This window comes from Panulirus ornatus, chromosome 37 (assembly GCF_036320965.1).
Source record: "Panulirus ornatus isolate Po-2019 chromosome 37, ASM3632096v1, whole genome shotgun sequence".
NCBI classification, from domain to species: Eukaryota; Metazoa; Arthropoda; class Malacostraca; order Decapoda; family Palinuridae; genus Panulirus; species Panulirus ornatus.
This window is the reverse complement of record NC_092260.1, coordinates 27,011,212-27,036,997: the sequence shown is the minus strand read 5'-3', so window position 1 is coordinate 27,036,997 and position 25,786 is coordinate 27,011,212. Positions and strand designations below refer to the sequence as shown.

At 45.3% G+C, this 25,786-nt stretch overlaps 1 protein-coding gene across 1 annotated transcript in view; it reads right to left on the bottom strand.

The window, feature by feature from the left end:
* Positions 1 to 23,316, bottom strand: part of LOC139760630 (uncharacterized) — a 44,040-nt gene extending 20,724 nt beyond the window's left edge. The window contains exons 1-4 of the mRNA XM_071684037.1: positions 23,178 to 23,316; positions 14,939 to 15,081; positions 4,358 to 4,508; positions 3,642 to 3,741 (exon numbers count right to left, since the gene is read on the bottom strand). Coding sequence (XP_071540138.1) covers positions 3,642 to 3,741; positions 4,358 to 4,508; positions 14,939 to 15,007 — 320 coding nt within the window. The 5' untranslated portion in view covers positions 15,008 to 15,081; positions 23,178 to 23,316. The remainder of the gene's footprint in view (positions 1 to 3,641; positions 3,742 to 4,357; positions 4,509 to 14,938; positions 15,082 to 23,177) is intronic.
* Positions 23,317 to 25,786: the final 2,470 nt, after the last annotated feature.

Genomic DNA, 25,786 nt, shown 5'->3' with positions numbered 1-25,786 from the left:
TGGCGGAGTTTTGGAGGACTGCGCCCTTCATGCTTCCTGGGGCTCTCTTGCATTAAGTTCTGTAACTTCAGAAAGATTTTCGGCCTTCCAGCTTGGCCTCTGTTTCTTTGGCCTCTTTGTATATTGTTGACTATCTATCTATCTATCATCTGTCTATCTGTCTATCTGTCCATCTGTCCATCTGTCTATATCTATCTATCTATCTATCTATCTATCTATCTATCAATCTGTCTATCTATCTATCTGTCTATCTATCTATCTATCTATCTATCTATCTATATATATATATATATATATATATATATATATATATATATATATATATATATATATATATATATATATATATATACATATATATATATATACACATAGAGAGAGAGAGAGAGAGAGAGAGAGAGAGAGAGAGAGAGAGAGAGAGAGAGAGAGAGAGAGAGAGAGGTGAGAGTAATGACCATGTAAAGTTGGTGAGTGTGGTGAGCTCTGGTATGTGATGATAAAGCGTGATGACGACCTTGCGATGATTCAGTGAGTACCGTGACATTGGTGACCTGGTGGTGACTGGGGTCCACCTTGTGGAACTGCCTGTTAGGTGAACTCCGAGAACCAGTTGTTATTGTGATGACCCCCGGACAGCTGACCAAAGTCAGAGTCATCTGTGAGTGCAGTGACCTTTCGAAAGAGGTAGATCATCACATTGGAGGGATAAGGGCGAGTGTGGTTGAGTCTGTGAGCTGTGGGTGAGTGTGGTGACCAGGGAAGGCTGTGAGAGCGTGAGAGGACTGGAGAGCGCCCCAAGGGGTCGTGGTAATAAGGTACTTTTATCCTCCTCGTACCGAGGAGCTGTCCTCTCCGTTATGTTTGTGGGACTGAAGGTAGTCAGGAAATCCTTTAAACACACACACACACACACACACACACACACACACACACACACGACCGGTGGAAGAAAAAGGGAGGAGAAACACTGCTACAGCAGTAGAGGGGTGGATGAATGGACCCAGTCAGACAATAAAATAGTGAATGGAGAGTGTGCTACAAAGTAAGTAATTAAAAAAGCCTCCTACGAAAGAAAAGTTGGAAGAGATAGGGCCCTAGGGGGTGTAGTAGTAGTCCCTCCCATGAAAACAAAGTGGTCATCAAACACACATGATCATTTTTTTTTCTTTTTCTTGCGTAGACGCCCACACAGTACTGCAGTTAATGTCCGGCCCGGCGAACGTGGCCGGCTTCCTGAGCTCTGTGAGAGCTACACAAAGATAAATGGGACTCCTAGGGCACGAACTAGTATATATATATATATATATATATATATATATATATATATATATATATATATATATATATATATATATATATATATATATGTGTGTGTGTGTGTGTGTGTATATGTGTGTGTGTGTATGTGTGTGGGTGTGTGTGTGTGTTGAATAGCCTTTCTTTTTTTTCAACGCCTTCTGTAGGAGTATATGAGTGCTAAACGTGAACGTGGTATAACGTTGTGGAGCCTCTGTTTTTTTTTTTTTCTTTTTAAGGATTAAGTCACTCTGGAAAATGCAAAAATTTGTAACTAGAATTGTGCCCGAATTGGCTATGAGGAGAGGTTGAATATAGTGCAATTATCTTCCTTAAAAACGTGATGGAAAAGAGGGGAACTTGTTATGACTTCAGTGAATGAACTTGCTGAGTCAAAGTAAGGATGGATTTTTTTTTTCTTTTTTTGAAAGCTAGGTGTGGAGAAGGCTAGCTTGGGTGACGTAAGACGAATCTTAAAAACGAACCCATAAGGAGAGCTGTGGGGAAATCATTTCTTTATTCTTCTAAGTAGTAGAACAGTTGACATCTGGGGGTTCATTAAGTGAGGGGTGCAGTGTGTTTGTGTCAGGTATCTGCATGTTTCCTAAATAAGACTGGATCAGTGGATGTGTTTAGTGGGTGGGGCAATATGTATATTTGTCCAAGTCCAGGTAGTGCACATAGGTAGCCAAAACACACATACACCTACGCAACATGAGAGGCTAGTGGACTTTGATTTACCCACCTTGAAAGAGAAAAGAGCGAGGGGTGACCTGATCACAACCTTTCAAGGTTTTGAAACAGACCGATCATGTGGAACAGCGAATGGTTGGTTCGTCGAGATATACAGGGATAATAAGAAGTATTTCCATAGTATTAGAGTGGTGGGTGAATGAAACAGAATGGTCAGTACAGACAGCACACATAAATTTAGGTTGGTGTGATTTGCAGAGAATGTTCAAGAGATGGGGCGACCCCATAATACGCCGCCCGGCAACACTTACGCACCGTCGGAGTTTACGATATTGACCGTAGCATCAGTCCGGTGATCAATAAAGTGTTGGGCCCAAGCGTAAAGTGGCGGGGCCAGTAACACTCAGGATTATGATCAATAGAAAACGACTCCGACAGACGGACGCTCTCCCCCCTCCCAGCTCAATTCGTCAATAACTGTTATTACCACCGTAGCACCACAGCAGGCGCTGTGATTGCGCCTGTATTCCTAAATAAGTTCCTGGACTGGTTTACATTACGTTTTTATTTTATTTTTTTTTTTTTTGTATGAAAACCCTATAGAATTCTATTCCATTCGAGGAAAATTGATAAAGGTACAAACTTGGTGGTATGTGTGTGTGTGTGTGTGTGTGTGTGTGTGTGTGTGTGTGTGAGGAACAGTTTGGCGGTTGAGGAAGCTGAGTTTTGGGAAAGTCTGGTATTTTTATCGGCCCAGCAGACAAACGAACGGACGGCTTGAAACGCGTTCACATAATGATAGGACAGAGGCAAACAGTTTTTCTTAGATTGACTGAGTACATTACATATCCCCTGTAAACACATAGATAAGTACAGTATAGTGTAGGTGATACTATTTCATGGACAATAGAATCCTTAGATGAAGTTTATTTTGCTTTATTTACGCGCGTCCTTCCATTGCTTATTCAGTTATTCCCGACTTTCATCAGACACCTCTGCAGTGGTGTACTGGTGACGCTCTGTAATATAGGGCTGGGCAAGCCGGTATACCGTGTATCAGCGCACTCATCTCCCCACTACTGTGAGGTTCTGATGGCTTCATCACAGGTGCGGAAACCACTTTAAAGAAATCTGATTATGTCTGTGTTTGTTGCGTAATCAGTTTGGTACCTGATTCATCTTGAGAGCTGCCAGTCTGTCTACCTATGCACGGTAAACTTACCTACGCACAAACACAAGTAAATTTCTACACATCCACGACTACATTCAGACGTGAATGTATGGGTCTACACAAAGAGAAAGGCTGACATAGACACACATGCACCTTTATACAAACACGCATACATACATGACAACTCTTAGCGTCTCTACGCGATATATGGCTCAACTGAGAGATATTGGAAGTAACTTAAGATAACCGAAACTCGTAATAGAAGGTAAAAAGTCGGTGTCAAAAACTACAGAGGGTGGTTTGCCCGAAAAGGATAGACGAATATGCTGAACAGGGTGGGGAAAAGGTGCCATAGACACCACATCCAGTGGAGACAACACGTTGCTACTAAAAGCACAGTTGCAGGGGTAAGAAAACGTGCAGAAATAAGCGGTGTTATTATCACCAGTGTCTTGATGTGCGTTAAGGTAGGAGAACTCACACTTCGGGAAGCGTCTGTCTGTTGGCCAGCCAGACGGGCTTGGTGAACCTTAGCGCCTTCAGGTATTCCTCCACCGCCGCCTCCGCCTCCCACCCATCCACTAGGGGTCACATCCGCAGGTCAAGTCGGGTCAGCGTGGGAAGACAAAGATTCAAACGGAGATAGTTATGGCTTACGAATGGTTTAAAATGTACATTTAGGATCATATTAGAATGAAGTGAACAGGGACTTACAACATGAGGGTCAGAGACTTTGTGACGAACAAAGGGGGTGGGGGTCATGACATGAGGTCACATCAGGTCAGAGATCACAGTAGGTACACCTACAGAGTAAATGAGCACCTCTACATAATATCCTGACAAACTTTTCTGGTTACGGTAATCATTACACGGTTTACTTTATCTGAAAAAAATTCTACATAAGTGTTTTTCATCTTTTTTATGTATATTTAGATGTCTATGTGTATGGAGGAGACATTATTCTACAATAAATACGTTTTCTAACAAGAGATTCCTCTGATAACATGGATTTAGTTGATGCCATTTGCTGATGATACAAATTCCAATTAGAAATAATCATATGATGATATCAAATGTGTGTTGCTCATTCATTATGTTGACAGTAAGCCATTTAATAGGCCACCCGACCTAAGTGTGTGTGTGTGTGTGTGTGTGTGTGTGTGTGTGTGTGTCACGCTGATCGGTGAGGTTGCTTACCTTTGGCGAGCATGGAGCCTGGCACGGCCTCGCAGGCGGCCCTCGCCTCGTCCCAGGTGAGGGGGAAGGTGGACGGGAGGAGGGAGTACCCCCAGGTGGTCCCCCTTGGTCCGCCCTCCTGCACCAGCGTCAGCTCGGCCGCCCCAGCGCCCTGCAGCAGACCAGGGTTAGTAGACCATGGGGGAGACTGACTCTGGTAGTAAGGTCTTGAGCTTATGGTAACTACCTTCATGCATATTTGGTTGATAGGAATGAGTGGTTTGTGGACGTCCTCGTCAGTCTATGCCCTGCATGACTGTGGCGTAAAATGCGGTCAGCTAAGACGCGACAGCCGATTTTTTTTTTTTTGAATAATTATAGAAATTATTAATATTTTTATACAAGGGACTCATTCGACATTTAATGGACACCCGCCGTCACATCTAGGGACGTTCTGTTTCAAATATCTTACCTGATAGCTCTCCGACTCAGCAGTTCCCCCTGTCTGACCTCAGACTTAGGCCTCTGGCCTAAGTCATCCTACGACAGTGGGATAGATGACTGGATAGGAAAGTCGAGGCCGAGGTACTTGTGCTTAGGAACGAGGTGGTCGAGGCTAAGGGGGCCGAGACCGAGGACGAGAAGAGTACGATCAGTTTTGGAGGAAAGTGAGGTCAGTGAGGAGGTTGTATGGTAGTGGTGAAGTGCTGTATGGGGAGAGAGGAGAAGCGGAAGGGGAGGTAGATGTGATGGAGGGGGGAGAGAGGGGTCTGGGGGCGAGGATATCATTGAGCCAGCAGGGTAGGGTAGGGTAGGGGGCTGTAGTGTTGAGGGCGGGACTAACGAGGTCTGTAAAAGGTACTTGCCGCCGCTTCACTAATGTGTAATTAAAGGTAGATCCTGTGTGTGTGTTGAGGCGCCGGGAGCACTCACCTGCCCCACCTGCCCTTCCTCAGCCACCTGTCCCTTATTCACCTGCTCCTCACTCACCTGCCCCCCTCACTCACCTGGCTCCCTCATTCACCTAGCCCCCTCACTCACTTCTTGCCCTATCCCTACCACTCCCACGCCCACTTGTCCCTCCCTCACCTGAATCTCACAATATATGAATAGCATCCACTATGTCCTTTTCTTGAGTCTGCTTGCAAGTTTATTTTACTGTATGCCTGATGTATGCATGTGTGTATTTGTAACTATGTACATTTTGGTTTGGTTTCGTGTGTGTGTGTGTGTGTGTGTGTGTGTGTGTGTGTGTGTGTGTGTGCTTGTCAGTAGGTGTGGAACGCAAAAAGACACACACAGGTCCTGTGAGAAAGGTTAGCGAGAGTGAGACAGGGCAATCGCAGGCAGCTTGGTGACTGTGGCTCGTACTGGCGGTTTATGACATTCTCTAGTGCCACACGCCTCATGTCCACACTGCGTTATGTGACGTGGGGGCTCATCCTCCCCACGTCTCTCTCTCTCTCTCTCTCTCTCTCTCTCTCTCTCTCTCTCTCTCTCTCTCTCTCTCTCTCTCTCTCTCTCTCTCTCTCTCTTTTCCTTTCTCGTGGGTGCTCATCTCCCCTCTCTTCTCTCTTTTTTTCTCACTGTGTCTCTGTGTGTTTCATTCTTCCTCTTCCCTTCCCTCCTCTACCTTTACTTGTCTCTTTCATTCTCTCTTAATTTGTTTCTGTTTTTGTCTCATTTCCCTAATTAAACTTCCCCTTCTCTCTCTCTCTCTCTCTCTCTCTCTCTCTCTCTCTCTCTCTCTCTCTCTCTCTCTCTCTCTCTCTCTCTCTCTCTCTCCGAGACTATCTTTTTTCCACCTCGTTTTCTCTGTCTCTCCCTGTGGACAAGGATCTACTCTAACCTCATACATATTTAAAGCTACGGCCCCTCCCCATCCTGTTATCACCATAAGTCGACATCGAAGGTCCTGAACTCCCTTGCTACGGTGACCTGAACGTGAAACCCACACACACACACACACACACACACACACAGTATTTGAAAGATGCAAGATAAACAAAGAATGAGAAATGTACAAACAAAAAGAACGGAGGAATTCGAGAAAATCACCATCAGTCACTGATGAAGATTAGAATCGAAGAGTATTACTGCTAAGATTTCTCAGGAGTAGATTGTGGCATTAGATCATATAATTAGACTGAGGGATTCACCGGGAAGGAGATGTTTTCTGAATCGGATGATGTCATAGGCTTGGAACACTGAAGCGGATTCAGAGCCCGAGGGCTTTTTACCTCTCGTGTTTCCAAGATGAGATGGTACAGAGACACTGGAAAGTAGTGGAGTCGTTAGATGGGATATAAGGACATCATGAAGGATCTGCATTCTTATAAGGCCCCCTCCTGGACTTGGTAGTGTCTGGCCCTTCGCGCTCAAGGAGTGTGTAACAATCCTCGACAGGCCGTTTGAGATGTTCGAAAACTTGCTGGTACTATGAGAATGGTAGAGGGTAAATGATGTGCTTTTTTTTTAACGAATTATTAGTATTGGAAACGCGTTAAACTATAGGATAGTGTGACAGGTGAAAAAGGTCGCCAGAATAAAGGAAATACAAGTCTAGAAGCAAATGTTTCAGTATTTGTAAGGTAATAGTACATTTCCAAGCAGGGACACGAAAAGAAGCTCCCCTCGTAGGGCGAAAAATCACCTAATCGTTGGGAAACAGAAGATGCAAGTCAGAGATTCTCTTTCAAACTGGGTGAAAATAACGAAGTGTTCCGCAGGGCTGTCTTGGATCCAACGCTGTTTGTGATTTATGAAGTGGACTTGCCAGAGGTACTCAAACCATACCTGAATGTGTTTGCTGATGGTACTAAATCAGGGGGAAATAAGGAGTATATCAGGACTGCGACTCCTAAAAAGACGTCCTGTCGTTGGTAAGACATAGGGTTATCGAACTTGAACCCGGCAGAGTGCAGAAGGAGGAGGATGGCACTCAGTTAACTGAGGTCTGGTCATGACCATCATCTTGCAGTGGAAAGCTTGCAAGTGACTGGGACCTACAGGTCGCCATCATAGTACCTGATCGTACACTGGGGGATCAGAGAAGAATTGCACAATATTGCACGATTGGACAATAAGGCGAGCAGAGGAGCAGCGGATCACAGTCTGAATGCACGTCACCAGTTTGGTTACTTCACGCAATGAGTCACGTAATGGGGATCCAACTGCGAGTGAAATGGGATCGTAAGCTACAGGGATAGGATCGCTGAAATAGTCTTGCCCATGTAATGTGAAGGTAGAAAGGGGGAAACTTGATTACAGCTTTCAGTCCATTTGACAGTGTTGATTCGGACCAGCTCTCTGAAACAGGGAGGAGCTGATGAATTAGAAGAACAGCCGCGTATCAGAGTAATTGAAGAATTGGGATAAACGTGAAGAAATGAGTATTTAGGAACAGGATATTAGAGCAAACCAAGTGAAGAAGTAGAGAATGTGGAGAACACACCCACAGACCACACGTATACAGACAGACAGCGACACACACACACACACACACACACACACACACACATACACACACACACACACACACACACACACACGTACAAGAGAAAACACAGACACACTTAGCAGACAAACAAACACACACACCGCACACGGCCGACACACACACACACACACACACACACACATACACACACACAGACACAGGTAACAGAGAGCAAACACCAGGCCGGGCCGGCCAGCCAGCCAGCCAGCCATCCGTGCAGCATTAACGAGAAGAACAAAACCCGGCTGCTGGTGTTTCATTATTACCAGCCAAGTGGGTCGGGAGGAGGACGTGCGTGGTCACAGGTTTCACACTCCGCCTCCACACTCGTGTCATTACCTCCTTCACACTGTCCCTTAGCCTGCCGTCCTCCCGCTCCTCCCCTCAAGTCCAGGGGACTACGCCCCATTCTTCCTGTCCCATCCCAGATGAGCCTTGAGTTGCTACCCCGTCCCACACACATGCCTATGGAAGTTCGTGTCCCTCTCACACTATTAGACACTTCGGCTGCTGTCCTCTGTCCCATACTTGAATTTGGGTTCCTGACCCTTTCCCACTTTGGTCTCTGGGCTGCTGATCCATCTCACTCTAGTCCTTAGGTTGCCATCCCATCCCACGTTGGGATTTTGGCTGCCATCCCATCCCACGTTGGGACTTTGGCTGCCATAACATCCCACACTGTCTTCAGGACTGCTGCCTCCTTTTTGCGCCATTCTTACACAGGTTTCCCCACTCACACTGACCCTTGGGCTGTTAACCCTTCCCCACTACGATCGTAGGGCGTCTGTCGCCCCTTTCTCCCCATACGGGCCCTAGGGACGCAACCTACGTACCACATTAATCCTGGAGAAGGTAACCAATCCCCGTCTGGCCCTGAGGTCATTATCTCCTCCCAGTCGTGTGGCAGTGGCCCTCATGTGGCCATACCGCAGCTTCCCCCCCTCACCCTAGCCATACTGGGGTGACCACCATACACATTCCAGAGCGGCTAACGTAATGCCTGCTAACCTCTCGCGATGGCCATCAGGTGGTTACCCCTTATACACTTCCCTTGCGGGTGCTACCCCCTATTATGTTGCCCTGTACCGTTTGTTTACCCCTACACTGGTCCCAAGGTGGCTGACGCCACCACCCTCCCTTCGCATACAAGCCATAAAATGTTAATTACCACAACTGCCTCGGTGCAGCTGGACCCCACGGCCGCAGGGAGATCATCTCTAGAACAATGGGGAGACGGTGGCTCTCCCCAAACACTTGCTCAGGGGTGACTTTCTCATCACACTGGCAGCTAGCAGGGTCCATAGTGTGACATAGCAAGGCACTAGAGACGGTCCATCTTCCACTGATCTCAGAGTACTAGTGATGGTTCATCTTCCACTGGTCTCAGAGCACTAGTGATGGTTCATCTTCCACTGGTCTCAGAGCACTAGTGATGGTTCATCTTCCACTGGTCTCAGAGCACTAGTGATGGTTCATCTTTCACTGGTCTCAGAGCACTAGTGATGGTTCATCTTCCACTGGTCTCAGAGCACTAGTGATGGTTCATCTTCCACTGGTCTCAGAGCACTAGTGATGGTTCATCTTCCACTGATCTCAGAGCACTAGTGATGGTTCATCTTCCACTGGTCTCAGAGCACTAGTGATGGTTCATCTTCCACTGGTCTCAGAGCACTAGTGATGGTCCATCTTTCACTGGTCTCAGAGCACTAGTGATGGTTCATCTTCCACTGGTCTCAGAGCCCTAGTGATGGTTCATCTTCCAATGGTCTTGAGCACTAGTGATGGTTCATCTTCCACTGGTCGTAAAGTACCTGTGACGGTTCATCATGTCCCACTGGTTTCAAAACAGTTGGTAGGGCTGACTTTACACTGGTGTCGGATCACTAAGGATGGCCCACATTACGCTGGTTTCAAGGTGGGTTTCCAGCTATTTATTTATGCGGCAAATATCCCTTGTGATGGCTCTGGGGAAACAAGTTCTTCTTCCCCTGCAGCTAGAGTACCTCTCTCTCTCTCTCTCTCTCTCTCTCTCTCTCTCTCTCTCTCTCTCTCTCTCTCTCTCTCTCTCTCTCTCTCTCTCTCGCTCTCTCTCTCTCTCATATCAGCATAGGGTTCAAGATTATTGGTAAACAGAATCTCGCTGATGAATGGAAGGAAGAGGGGAAGGAGATAGGAGAGAACCTCAGGAAATACCATTGGTGATAGGAGAGGGAGGAAAAGTTGACATTAACTGTGAGATCAATGGACTGGTTTGGGGGAGGGGAGGAGCAGATGGATAGAATTTTAGAAATAAGATACTTATGCCAAAGTCAGTGATAAGATGGCCTTGAAGGAGAAGAAGAAAGGTGGCCTTGGAAAAGGAAAAGAAGAAAAATAGACTTTCCCATGATGTCAGAAATTCATACCGAGGGACCAGAAAGGTTTAACCAGTGGCGAAGGAGACGGTGACACATTTCCTTTGTCGCAAGAAATGTTTGTGACTACGAATATCAGACGCTCCTGTGATAAGCAGTTTCCGAGAGTCTTGAGAGGAAGGCAGGATGTATCCTCCCTTACCGACAGCTGTACACAGAAAAGCATTAAGCAAGAATGATTGATAAGCCAGTCTCAGGAAAGTAGAAACAGAAATCTGGCAGGTTGAGCCTTCTCTGGAGTGCCATGGTAGGGGCTGAGTGTAGGGTGTGGGAGGAACTGGGTGTGGTACACGCAGAAAGTGGTTACAGGGGGATGATCAGACGATCCTGTGGAAGATTGTAACGGCAGCAAACGAGGTTAAAGATGAGAGAGAGAGAGAGAGAGAGAGAGAGAGAGAGAGAGAGAGAGAGAGAGAGAGAGAGAGAGAGAGAGAGAGAGAGAGAGAGACGTTATATAATGATGATGATACGGTAATGATAGTAATGATAGTTATAGTAATAATGATGAATAGTAATGAATGATGATGATTTACAGGCCATCAGAACAATGCACAGAAAACATCGTGTACACAAACGTGTAGTACAATGACCTGGCCCTTTGAGGCACTGAACCCTTACAAAGACCTTTAGATATGTGTGCAACTCTCGCACAGACGGAAGTACTGTTCGGTTATGACGATCGCGGGGCACAGGAGAACGTGCGGTCTACCCTTCAGAGATCGATGGGAACAGAGAGGAATAAGCCACATTGCCTCCATGATCCGGAGGGGAGGGAGGGAGGTTGGGTTGGAGGAATACATCCGCACACTTCGTCATGTTTGGTGAATTCTTTAGCAGAGTTGACCAGAAGAAGTAAACGAGAGGCTAGTACAGCCTCGAGGCGGGAGGTGAGGTAATAGAATAATATGAAAAGGACAGTAGAATTAAGCGGACGGCGCAGGAATCAACGAAAAGTAGTAGAAACTTGACACAGGTAAATTTCTAGCCGTATGGCAACGGTTAGGAGATTTGAGTGCCATGGGACGTGCAACAGGTGCGAATATGTTGCAATATGCACATACTCGACCCTTGAAGCAGAAGTGATGATGCAAATCACAGTCAGGATAGATAAGGTTTTACACCATTGGGCATGTGGGTCTCATGAGAGAAGTAAGAGATTAGGAGGTGTGGTAACTCACTGGTGTCCCTTGATGCTGAGGGCGTCGCTACATCGGGTAAGGGGAAATAGGAGGGGTTTTATGGAATAGTCTTCATACACATAGAGGAACCAGATCTGGCTCGGCTGTATCCTGAGTTTAACCATGCCTTATCGACCTAAAGCTGTATTTTCTAAACATGTAATGATTGGTTGAAGATCTCGTGAAAAAGAAAAAAGAAAAGAAAGAAGAGGGAACAAAGGGCACAGGGGAGAGGTGAGTGATGAGGGACAGTGAATGGTCAAGCACTCATGTCTTGCGACAGATCCATCGTGCGTCTCCATAATGGACTGGACTGATAATTCCCCCCCCCCCGTTTCTTACTACAGGAGTAAGCAGCCCCTGGCCTTGTTGCTGATGAGTCAGCTTAGGAGGCAAAGCTTGGGGGGTGCGAGGCGAAATGCGTAAATTTATGCCATGATCATTAAAATTTTCTACTTTTCATTTAATGGAAAAGTATGATATTGATGTAGATCATGATAATGATTTTATCTATCTATCTATCTGTCTGTCTCTCTATCTATCTATCTATCTATCTGTCTATCAATCTATCTATCTGTCTGTCTGTCTGTCTAATGATTTTATCTATCTATCTATCTGTCTATCTATCTATCTATCTATCTATCTGTCTATCTATCTATCTATCTATCTGTCTGTCTGTCTGTCTGTCTATCTATCTATCTATCTATCTATCTATCTATCTATATATATATATATATATATATATATATATATATATATATATATATATATATATATATATATATATACATATATATATATATATATATATATATATGAATCAGCCACCAGCGCTGTATCATCAGCGAACAACAACTGACTCACTTCCCAAGCTCTCTCATCCCCAACAGACTTCATGTGAGAAACTGCAGAAGCTGGTGACTGAGTTTGGTAAAGTGTGTGGAAGAAGAAAGTTGAGAGTAAATGTGAATAAGAGCAAGGTTATTAGGTACAGTAGGGGTGAGGGTCAAGTCAATTGGGAGGTGAGTTTGAATGGAGAAAAACTGGAGGAAGTGAAGTGTTTTAGATATCTGGGAGTGGATCTGTCAGCGGATGGAACCATGGAAGCGGAAGTGGATCATAGGGTGGGGGAGGGGGCGAAAATTTTGGGAGCCTTGAAAAATGTGTGGAAGTCGAGAACATTATCTCGGAAAGCAAAAATGGGTATGTTTGAGGGAATAGTGGTTCCAACAATGTTGTATGGTTGCGAGGCGTGGGCTATGGATAGAGATGTGCGCAGGAGGATGGATGTGCTGGAAATGAGATGTTTGAGGACAATGTGTGGTGTGAGGTGGTTTGATCGAGTAAGTAACGTAAGGGTAAGAGAGATGTGTGGAAATAAAAAGAGCGTGGTTGAGAGAGCAGAAGAGGGTGTTTTGAAATGGTTTGGGCACATGGAGAGAATGAGTGAGGAGAGATTGACCAAGAGGATATATGTGTCGGAGGTGGAGGGAACGAGGAGAAGAGGGAGACCAAATTGGAGGTGGAAAGATGGAGTGAAAAAGATTTTGTGTGATCGGGGCCTGAACATGCAGGAGGGTGAAAGGAGGGCAAGAAATAGAGTGAATTGGAGTCATGTGGTATACAGGGGTTGACGTGATGTCAGTGGATTGAAGCAAGGCATGTGAAGCGTCTGGGGTAAACCATGGAAAGCTGTGTAGGTATGTATATTTGCGTGTGTGGACGAGTGTATGTACATGTGTATGGGGGGGGGGGGGGGTTGGGCCATTTCTTTCGTCTGTTTCCTTGCGCTACCTCGCAAACGCGGGAGACAGCGACAAAGTATAAAAAAAAAAAAAAAAAAAAAATATATATATGAGAATGAGTGAGGAAAGATTGACCAAGAGGATATATGTGTCGGAGGTGGAGGGAACGAGGAGAAGAGGAAGACCAAATTGGAGGTGGAAAGATGGAGTGAAAAAGATTTTGTGTGATCGGGGCCTGAACATGCAGGAGGGTGAAAGGAGGGCAAGGAATAGAGTGAATTGGAGCGATGTGGTATACCGGGGTTGACGTGCTGTCAGTGGATTGAATCAGGGCATGTGAAGCGTCTGGGGTAAACCATGGAAAGCTGTGTAGGTATGTATATTTGCGTGTGTGGACGTATGTATATACATGTGTATGGGGGGGTTGGGCCATTTCTTTCGTCTGTTTCCTTGCGCTACCTCGCAAACGCGGGAGACAGCGACAAAGCAAAAAAAAAAAAAAAAAAAAAAAAAAATATATATATATATATATATATATATATATATATATATATATATATATATATATATATATATGTGTGTGTGTGTGTGTGTGTGTGTGTGTGTGTGTGCCATCAAAACCAATAATTAACATATTAGAAAACTGAGACTTATGTTAAGAATAACAGGGGGGGAATATAGGGGAAATAGCGCCTACGGCAAGCACTGAAATTGCGCCCCTGTTTCTTTGCATCTTATCTACTGAGTACGTATCGGCATCTAAGAGCATTATAATATATTTTTCATGATTATTTCAAGTATAGAAGTGTTTGAATGTCTTATCTATCAATTTTGAAACAAAAAGTTTTTTGAGTTAAAAAAAACTCTGAATTTTTGGCATTTTTCTCAGAAAAATAGATTTCCTTTAAAAACTCATTATGAGAAGTATATTCTATGCTGAATACAAATCTGGTTTCAGAATATCGTTTAGTCGTCTTTATGACATTCACTTAAGCTGTTAAACGAATTCAATTTTGAATATTTTCTGATCCTTTGCATCATATTTACTGGGTATGTATCGGTGACTAAGAGTATTATGATATATTTTCCCTGATTATTTCAAGTGTAGAATTGTTTGCATATCTTATCTTTCAGTTTTGAAATAAAAATACTTTTAGCTGAAAAATACCTCTAACTCGTCAGGGGAAATAGCGCCTATGGCAAATACTGAAACTGCGCCCCTGGCTTGATCAAAAATGTACATACAGTGGATGTGTATAAAGATATATACACTGTAATCATAAACTGTTGAAGAGTTAGGACAAACTTAGATCTATATAGACTCTTAAAGACTTAAAGACTTATTTGAACAAAATTGTAACGTAGAAGCGGCAATGCAACTGATAGTAGCATATTACTATAGTTGAAAAGTAGGCGAGTTTCTTTTTTTTTTTCATCTCACAAAACCGAGCCGTTAAAAATGTCAATCGGGCAACATATGTCAAAAAACAAAGCTATTGAGTGGCGCCCAGGGCACCTGCCCTACCTGCCATACCCTAGGTACGCCACTGAAGAATAGCCCACATAGTGGATAAGATTTGCCCGCACAAAGCATTGTTAAGATACTTTAGGAACTTAATGCTACAGCTAAACATACCGTCAGAATTTTCAGTTACGTTTCAAGGATGTTCAATCTAAGGTCAGCTGCGAAGAGAGACGATAAACTTACATACCTTCAAACTCAGACGAAAGTAACTGATAATTTCCTGACCACAGTTTCTCCTTACCATCAGCGTTAACATCAGCAGCGAGCCCATGATGCGCCTGCGACCCACAGATGGCGGCAATGGAAGCATCTTTTGCAGTTCCTTCTCTCACCGCTGCGACAAAAGCTCCACTTGATGTTTTTTAACGAGTCAGCTCTACAACTCTGAAACAATTATAGAGGAATGTGTTAATCTGGCGAAGAACGAACAATGTCAGACGAGGAGAAAAAAATGTCAAAACTCAATATTGATATAAAATCTCACACGAGGCACAAGTGTGTTATACGAGTGGGCAGGAGTGAAACGGGCTGGGAAATATGTCTCTTGGCAACCCCAGTCACCTCCCCGGGCGCCTCAGTAATAATTCAGGGAGTTTACTCTCCCGAATGAAAGATGTGGAGGTACAAGGTGCTCTGGCGGAGGGCAAAGTCTGCAATTCAGTTATCGCCTCTTTACGGCCCCTGACGGCTGGTGGTGGCGGCGGCCAGGGATTGGGGGCCATGGGGATAGAGGGATGCTCCTTCTTCGGTAGGAATTCGACACTGATCCGGTTGGTGTCGCCGGCAGCGTCGTCAGGTTGTGGGAGAACCACACTGGGCGGCCTGTGTATTGGACACCCTTGGGGGTGGGTTGTTGGGGGCGACGGCTAGGGCCACTACATGTGTTGTTGCCCTCTTGGCTTTCCCACACCTGGTGGTGAAGTTGGTGGTGGTGGTGGTGACACTATGTAATGGTGGTGTTGCAGCCAGGGTTTAGTAAATACTGATGGTGACACTGTGCCACTGATGTATATACTGTGGTTGACACTGTACCAATGGTATATGTGCTGTTGGTGAGTCTGTACCGATGATTAAATGCTGTTTGTGACACTATACCAAAGATGTATGTGCTGTTGTGACATTGTGCCAGTAATGTATAGATCCTGATGGTGACTATCTCATATCGGTAACAGTGACATGATAGTGACCGTGCGTTGTTTGTAACAGTGACATGATAGTGACCGTGAGTTGTTTGTAACAGTGACATGATAGTGACCGTGCGTTGTGTGTAACAGTGACATGATAGTGACCGTGAGTTGTTTGTAACAGTGACATGATAGTGACCGTGAGTTGTTTGTAACAGTGACATGATAGTGACCGTGCGTTGTTTGTAACAGTGACATGATAGTGACCGTGAGTTGTTTGTAACAGTGACATGATAGTGACCGTGAGTTGTTTGTAACAGTGACATGATAGTGACCGTGCGTTGTTTGTAACAGTGACATGATAGTGACCGTGAGTTGTTTGTAACAGTGACATGATAGTGACCGTGCGTTGTTTGTAACAGTGACATGATAGTGACCGTGAGTTGTTTGTAACAGTGACATGATAGTGACCGTGCGTTGCCTGAAGTGAGTTATGGTGACGTATAATGATGATGACACCAAACATCTTGCGGAGATGCTTCGTGCTCGTGACAATATGTCTGTAACACTCTATACTAACCAACTGTGGTGGACGATACAACCCTTGAGCATAACTCTACCAACCCTTGGGTATGACGTCTTCGAGGGGATGGGGTCAAAGGCCACGCCAACACAAGCAAAAGTCGTGCTTGTCTTGCTCAAGGTCGTCCCTTCATATTCGTGTGGTTAATGATGGTGATGCTAATGATAGTGAATGCCATCTTTGGTGGTGTCACTGTGTTTGGTGGCACTCTGTGTGTGTTTATGTACCTGCATTTTGGTGAAACTTAGTGGTGGAAACGTCTGCTTGTGAGGTATTGTTGGGGGAAACTGTATTTTGTTGGAGACGCAATGTTGCTGTTGTTGGTGATAATGTGTATGTTGGTGCAAGGTGTTTGTGGCACTGATCTTGACATTTGTTTGTTGGTGCCACTGTGTGGTAGTGTGTGTTGGTGACGCTTGTCTCGTTAATGGTACTGCCTGTTGTTGGCGAGAGTATAAGTTGCTGGTGACCCTGTGTCTCTGTAGTGATGGTGCATGTTTTGGCCACACTTTTGTGATCACATCAAAGCTCTTTGAGTACAGTACACAGGATGCCCCAAGCTAAAACAGATCACAGAAATACACTAATGTGCTAGTAAAAGCACTCATACTGTGCATGTAAGTTTACAATATATATATATATATATATATATATATATATATATATATATATATATATATATATATATATATATATATATATATATAGAGGTGAGCGAAGGTAGTAGAGACTGACGAAGGAACATTTCCCTTGCTTGCTGCAGCAGCCCCATCCCTCGCCCACCTCAGTGTCCAAATTCAAACACCTGACTTTTTACTCCTTGGGGGTCGCCCTAAAAAGAATTTTTGTTCCTCGTCTTTTTTTTTTTCTACTTTTTTTTTTCCACCAGCTTCAGCAAATATTCAGGGAGTGAAACGCAACATCCACAGACACACACACACACACACACATGACAGAGGTTCGTTCTGCGGGAGATCGATTACGGCGGCCGTGCTGGTGGTGGATATATGCTGGCGAGCGTCGAGGCGAGATGCCCTCCCTTCCAAATTGCTGGTTGATATCGACTCGGTCATGCCACACGTACTTGAAGGAAGTGCGTTTTGTGGTCTCCCTCCCCTCCTTTTTTTTTCTTTTTTGAATATATGACAAAATAACTTTGAGAGAGACGTCATGCCTGTTGCTTTTTGATGTGAGGTGGCGGGATTGAACGTCACTGAATCTGACAGTATTTCGCTGTAATATTACAGGAAGAATTCTGCGTTTTTTTTTTCCTTTTTTTTCACTTTTTCTGTAACAGCTACACGTGAGTTTTCTTTTTTTTTTTTTTTTCTTATCCGTGAGTTCCTCCTGTGTGTTTTGGCTACATTTCCCTACATAGACGTAGCTGCACCATATGTATCAAATCTGATTTAAAAACCCTGTTATAAGTTTATATATAAATATATGTGTGTGTGTGTGTGTGTGTGTGTGTGTGTGTGTGTGTGTGTGTGTGTGTGTTTTCGGCATTGCACTTGACTGATGGAAGGATATCAGTTTTCAATACTTAATTTTATTTTCATATAATTTCCTTCGATTTCCGAAGATGAAGGCTTGTGAAACTCACTCTAGACGTTCGATAATTTCATCTAGAAATAAGCGCCGAAGAAGATCCGCGCTGACCTAACGCTCCTCCCGTCCGATGCAGTTATGAAAATTTGCTGATTTCCCGCACGGTCCCGCCGGGGTTCGAACCCCGGGCGCGGCAGTCGGCCTGCAGTTCATCCAGCTGTTCATCCTCCTCCTCCTCCTCCTCCTCCTCCTCCTCCTCCCTCGGATCTGGTCGATACATTGAGTACCTGGATAGACGCATAGGTTCTCGGTGGTAGAGGGTAGATGATGACGGTGCTGTAAGCGGCTACGGAGAAGAGTGACTTTTGTGTCATGAAGCACTACGCAGGGGAGAATGGTCGTGCACGCTTTCCACCATTCTCCCCGGCCATTATTAGGTACTTCAGCATAGTGCTTATTACGTTCACTACAGATGTAATCTGTAGAATATCTGATAAAACCGATGGAAAAAAAATGGGGGGGGGGGGTTGTGTTCGGTAAAATCGTATTTTGTTATTCGATGATAAATGATTCGCGTTACACCGTCATTTTTTGTTAAAGATCTATTATTATTTGGTAGAAAATAAACGATTTGCGTAAAATCGTACCTTCTTATTTTTATTCGGCAGACTAAACGCTGATGGATGTATTTCCAAGAATTGCGTTGTGATGACTTATGTTTTGCAACACTGAGCAGTGCAATATTATCGTACTGTCTGATGTTACACCACAGGTGGCGTCGCTATGTTTTGTTGACTTCGTTCTGTGTTCGTTATATTTCATCCAGGGTTGTGGTTGGGAACTGTCCTCTTTCTTGTTAGACTGGGTAAGATTGTGACCCTGTAGTTGCTGGGTTGTAAAGCGCGTCCTTGTAGTTTTGTCATGTACTGACGTAGTGATACGTTTTACGTTGCGTCGTGTTTGCTGTGATGATGAATCCCTCAAGCACGACGGTACGACCCTTGAACACGCCGTTACGACCCTTGAGCACGCCTTTACGACCCTTGAGCACGCTGTTACGACTCTTGAGCACGCCGGTACGACCCTTGAGCACACTGTTACGACTCTTGAGCACGCCGGTGCAACCCTTGAGCACGCCGTTACGACCCTTGAGCACACCTTTACGACCCTTGAGCACGCCTTTACGACCCTTGAGCACGCCGTTACGACCCTTGAGCATGCCGGTACGACTCTTGAGCACGCCGCTACGACACTCAACCGCGATGGCCTGGTGTTTGACCTTGCATAAAAGCGTCGGGTCGAAACGCCGGACACTAATGCTTTTCAGGGTCGTACTTACTGTCGTACTCAAGGGGTCATACTGTCATATTCAGGGGTTACATCCCGTCGTGCTCGAGGTCGTACCTTCGTGCTAATGGGCTGTACACCGTCTTGCACACACACACACACACACACACACACACACACACACACACACACACACACACACACACACAGACATACGCTCGACCATACGGTGGCATTAAGGTCATCTTGTTAATATTTGAGAGTTTCCGTGAGACTGACGCCGCCCGGTGTTCACACAGTCGATGTGTGTCCTCCCTCCCTCCCTCCCTCTCTCCCTTCCTCCCTCCCTCACTCCCTTCCTCCGAGTTCCCCCTCGGGAGTCTCCTCCTGCTCCACCACCACCACCGCCCCATCGGTCTAGACCGGTACACTTTCGCAGCCTTGCTCGGGAAAACACTCACACACACACACACACACACACACACACACACACACACACACACACACGCGTGCGCGCGCGCTTCTTCCAGTGCACACACATGCTGGCGTACGTGTGTCTCTAAGTAAAGACAAACAAAGTTTTCTAGATTAGAAGCAAAGAAAGGCAGATTTAATTAAGAGCTCCCTGAGGGAGGTAAGCGAGTATAATAGAACTCCAGGAAGAGCTCAAGCGAGTATATTAGAGCTTTCTGGGAGGAGTTGAGTAGATATAGCTCATCAAGTATATTAGAGCTCTTGGGAAGAGCTTATCGAGTATATAAGAGCTCCCGAGAAGAGCTAGGTGAGTATATATATATATATATATATATATATATATATATATATATATATATATATATATATATATATATATATATATATATATGTGTGTGTGTCGTAGACCTCCCCTGGAGGAGCTGAGCGAGTATATAAGAACACACATAAAGCTTAGTCAAGTTTTATGCATACACTCCTTCAGTATCGGTCATCAGAGGGACGAAAGAGAGAGAAGAGAGAGAGAGAGAGAGAGAGAGAGAGAGAGAGAGAGAGAGAGAGAGAGAGAGAGAGAGAGAGAGAGAGAGAGAGAGAGAGCACAGCGTACGTACGCCGACAGAGTGTGTTTAGAATTAAGACTGTGTGTGCGTAACACGCAAGGCACTCCCGACAGCCAGACCCCGACACCACCCTCTCACACACTCACTCACTCAGGGTCACAGTAGCCTTAGCGACCTCGACCATACTGGCTCAGGTGTCCAGCCAACCCAGCCATACTCGTCCAGGTAGACATCAGTGTGAGAAGATGGTAGGAACACGTCTTTTTCTTGTTTTGTTTTGGGAGGGGTTAGTGTGAGGTTCAATGGATTCTCTCTCTCTCTCTCTCTCTCTCTCTCTCTCTCTCTCTCTCTCTCTCTCTCTCTCTCTCTCTCTCTCTCTCTTACATACATAAGTTATAGATTCCATAAAGCCATTCCTCGAGGCTTGAAGAATGACTCGTACTGATGAGAGTTATTTAGATGAGGTTGTTATTAGTTGGTAATGTCGGGGGAGGAAGGGGGGAGGGGCATGATGTGGTGGTGGAGGGGGAGACATGTGGGGGTGAGGTGAGAAGATGGTGTTTGGTGAAGCACTTGTGTACACCTCAACACTCAAGGCACTCACGACGTTCACTCCCTGGTCCCCTGCAACACTCACGACACACTACATCCTCCTGCAACACTAAGCAGACACTGTTGTTCCCTTAGCAACAATCACAACAGATTGTCTCCTGGAACATCTACAAAGCAACACCTCCTCCTAGAACACACGTAGAACACATATCAGGGTTGGATCCGCAGAGCATATGCCAAATGGTTACCTCATGTAACAGTCGTGCTTTTTACGATACAAAGAACACACGACTGGCCCAAGAAACATTCCTGCCTCGAAAGTGTATCTTAACACTTACAACACACCAAAGCTGATCGCAACAGTCACAACACACGGCATCTCCTGCAAAAACACGTCACGCTGCTTCCCCTTGCAACACTAAGAACACACTTCTCCCTCCTGCAACACTCTAGACAGATTGTTACCTCCTTGCAACTCAGGCAGCACACTGCTACCTTTTGGGACACCAACAGCACGCTACTTGACCCTCAAAACACGCACCACTCTGTTGCTAGCCTCTGTACTGACAACTTGGTGTTGTTACCCTCAACACTCATGACTTACTGCTACCATTTCAAACACAAGAACATAGTGTTGCCTTCTACAACATTCTCTGCATGGTGTTGCTACCATCGGCGCTCAGAACATAGTGTTGCCCTCATCAGCATTCAAAAAACAGATCAGACATACACGCATATCACATAGGACTGACACACACACACACACACACACACACACACACACACACACACACACACACACACACACACACACATACACACACACACGTGACACATAAATATTATAAGATTTTAATGAGGGGTTTTCTTTTTGAAACACTTTCGAGAGATTACGAGGTCGAATTCTGCTGACGTCTGACCCATCCTCGTCATGATGTGAACCCTCTCCGTCGTCAGTGAAGCTGGACTGAAACCGTATTAGAAAAAAACCCTAGAGTAGAACCCCCATGTCTTACCTTAAGTGATACGCTTAAACCAAAGTGTGTGGGGGTGAGTTGCGAGCATTCAGACGCAACCAACTTCACGGATGTACAACCAGTCATAAGTTCAACCGTCCGGAACAAGTTACCATTACGGAAAGTTTGGAGCAACTTGGGGGAATGATCTTCGAGGTTGAACTTAACTTTGCTCAGTTTACCGAAATGTATATGAGAGGGAAATGATCCGGGCAAGCTGACCGACGTGGGTAGTGAGTGTTGTCATTACGGGTCACTAGGTCATGGACCAGGTCACGCCTCCGCTGAGGCACCCAACGCAGGTCATCAGACACCGATAAAGTCATGCAAATACAGACACACCTGTCACGTGTCATGGGTCAGGTCACGCATCCACTGACCAAGTAGTGATCACAGGCTCACGAAATGGGTTAGGTCACGCCGCCGCTGACCCAGCCATCACAGGTCACAAGGGTCCCCAGGAGGAACAGTACTTATGATTACAGTATTGTCATTCTCGTAGGATTAGAAACAATGCCGTCACATCTTACAGGTTCGATCACATCGCAAACTTACTCACACTTCCTCGGGACCTATAACTGCTTTAAGTGAACAGTGACCCTTTCAAAATGCACAGAGAAGGACGTAGTAAAAGTTTTAAGTCGACGTCGGAGGCGCGGAGGAGGCGGGCGTGGGGGTGGAGGTGGGGGTTAGTTGGTGGGGGTGGGCGAAGTACTAGATTCAGGCACTGTAAACACTCCCGGTGTTATGCCACCCTCACAGCCAAGGTCTCTCGACCTTCCTCATGTACCTTGTATTGTACTCGTGCCATGTGTTGTCACTCAGTGCAGTTAAGAAAAGAAAAGGTGGGACTTGCATTGTAGGTCACGTGGTGTCCCATTAACAGCTACACCTACGGTAGGTGTAGAGCAAGCGGGTGTTCGCAGTAACGCGGGTGAGGTGGAACATTCCTGTACGGGGCGTCGTAAGCTAATGCATCATTGATATCGCCAGCGACCCCAGCAGCCAGCCAGCCCGCCAGGCGGCTTTCGTCGGGGGAGGCTCCTTCTAGCCTCTGGCTATATGTGTGTCTCTCCTTCCCTCCCCCGCGGACCACAACCGCTCCCTCCAGCGTGTCATCACAAGGGGATGTAATCTCTCGGTTTGCACGCGAAACTAGCTCGTGTGGGAAGTCTCGAGCTGAACCCCTCATTAAGTATTCGGAGGGAAAACAAATCATAAATCTGGGATTATACAGACGTTTGGAAAGACGCATACCCGTTCACGAGAACGTAACGAAGACGTTCTTTTAAGAAACGGTCGTACACAAGTGGAGAACACGAGGCGGCCAACTTACCACGGCTGGAAGACCACCATTCCCGTGAGTGGAGTGTGTTGGTTGGGTGGGTGAGTTGGAGGGGGGCGCCGCGCGAGCCGCTACCGTCCGCCTGGTGTCCCGGCCTGGAGTGAGTCAGGAGGTAGGTGCTCCCCTGCCTGTCCCGCCGCGCAGGTGTGCTGCTCACCTGGCCGCTTGCCCGGCCCAGGTACTGTCAAGTAGTGTGTGTGTGTGTGTGTGTGTGTGTGTGTGTGTGTGTGTGTGTGTGTGCACGTACTATCTGTGAACAGCGGAGGGAGTTTTACACTCGTGGAGCCCGTCTCTTAATCCGATTATATATATATATATATATATATATATATATATATATATATATATATATATATATATATATATATATATGAAACTGGCAAGGAGTGCCCTAATTTTGGTCCATCACGGGTGAAAAGAATAAGAACACGACAAAGAATGAAGAGGTTAATCAGGGGCCCACGAGTGGAGTGTGTTTGTAGACATGACTCCTGAAGATGTAAAAGTTGCTGCGGGAGGGAAAAGTGCAAGAACGAGGAGAACGCCACAGCTCTCTGTTGGAGGGAAGAAGGACGCATCATAACGGTCAATCCTCGTGTGGTCTTCCTCGACATAGAGACGTGTCGGAAGCTGCGACCAGACTCGTGCCTCTGGCCCAGCCATGGTGGCAGAGGGGATAGGGGGGTCGGACACACGCCTCCCCCCTCCCCCCGCTCCACACCCCCACCCACACGCACACGCATAGAAAAAAAAGTACCTGAAATAAAGGAGATAACCTGGAGGGAGAGGTGAGCAGTCATGGGTTTTCCCCAAACACTGCAAGACAGGAGAAGGATAAGGCGGAGGGCGCGGTTACGCGGTGCTCCAGATCCCTGGCTGGCTCAGACCAGGGCGAGATGAGACACTTCGCTCACAAGAGGGAAGAACCAAAGGAACCCAAGGATATATAACTGAAAGTAATGGTAAATGTCAGGAAGGACGTGAGGAAATAATCCAGTACTGAAAGATGCTTGATGAGTGGAACAGTTAAGTGAAAACGTAATGAAGGAAGGGAGGTGGTTGAGAGGAGAGGGAATTTCTAGGGATTGTATGGTATACTAGGCGGTGACAGACAGGTAATAATCGGAGATACGTAAACGCACATACGCATACATCACATGGAGAAAGATTCACACTTGTATACATGAATACGATCTTAATACCCACATGCATACACGCAATATACATACATAAGTACGAAGACACAGACAAACTGATTTCAAAACACAGCCAACTTGTGTGCGCATGCAAACCCACACAAACGTAACAGTCACTAACAGATATATATATATATATATATATATATATATATATATATATATATATATATATATATATATATATATATATATATATATATATATATGTACATATGTATCTGCTTGAAAAAATATTCAAATAAATGCACACACGGCCACAGATACACAAACACACACACGTACAGTCGCCCGCACACAAGCTTTGTATTTGTGTAGAGACTTAAAAACCCTCATTTTTACAACGTCACTGATTATGTATTTCCAGGTATATTTTCAGCCTTTGGCTGCAGTTTAATCAATAAGTCGTTATGATTTTTACGGCACACACACACACACACACACACACATACACACATAAGACTTATGCATCCTTTGGAATAAGGAAGAAACGATGCAACCCACATATTCTGCTTGTCGGAGAAGGCGACCATGAGGAAGAGAAGGAACCAAGGAAGGACTTTTCCTGGAAAAGCTCAGTTCCTGGCGCTATCTCGATAATGCTGGACAAGGCAAGCTATTAAGGTTTTAGAAATATATGCTTGCTTACTTCTGTCCCAGGAGCCGTTTTTTATGGGGCTCCTGCAGCGCCACCGTCAGGGACCACAGGTCAAGGAGTGTGTTGAATTGGTGTGCTTGTCCATCTGGGGTGGGTGCAGTTTTTCTTATACTTTTCGTACTTGCTCTCGCTGTTTCCCCGCGTTACCGCCAGGAGCAGACGAAGTAAGGCTTGCATTCGCTCACATTCATTCTCTAGCTACCATGTGCAGTGCATCGACACCACAGCCCACTGCTATCCACAACCAGACACCACGGACCTTTCTATGGTTTCTGTTGGCCACTTGCACATGCTGTGGTTCAGTCCATTTGCAGCGCGTCGCCCCCTGTATACCACATCGATCGAGTTCACTGTGCCACGGGATGGCGCGTATATATATATATATATATATATATATATATATATATATATATATATATATATATATATATATATATATATATATATATATATATATACCGGAGTTGACGTGCTGTCAGTGGATTGAATCAGGGCATGTGAAGCGTCTGGGGTAAACCATGGAAAGCTGTATAGGTATGTATATTTGCGTGTGTGGACGTATGTATATACATGTGTATGGGGGTGGGTTGGGCCATTTCTTTCGTCTGTTTCCTTGCGCTACCTCGCAAACGCGGGAGACAGCGACAAAGCAAAAAAAAAAACAAAAAAAAAAATATATATATATATATATATATATATATATATATATATATATATATATATATATATATATATATATATACATA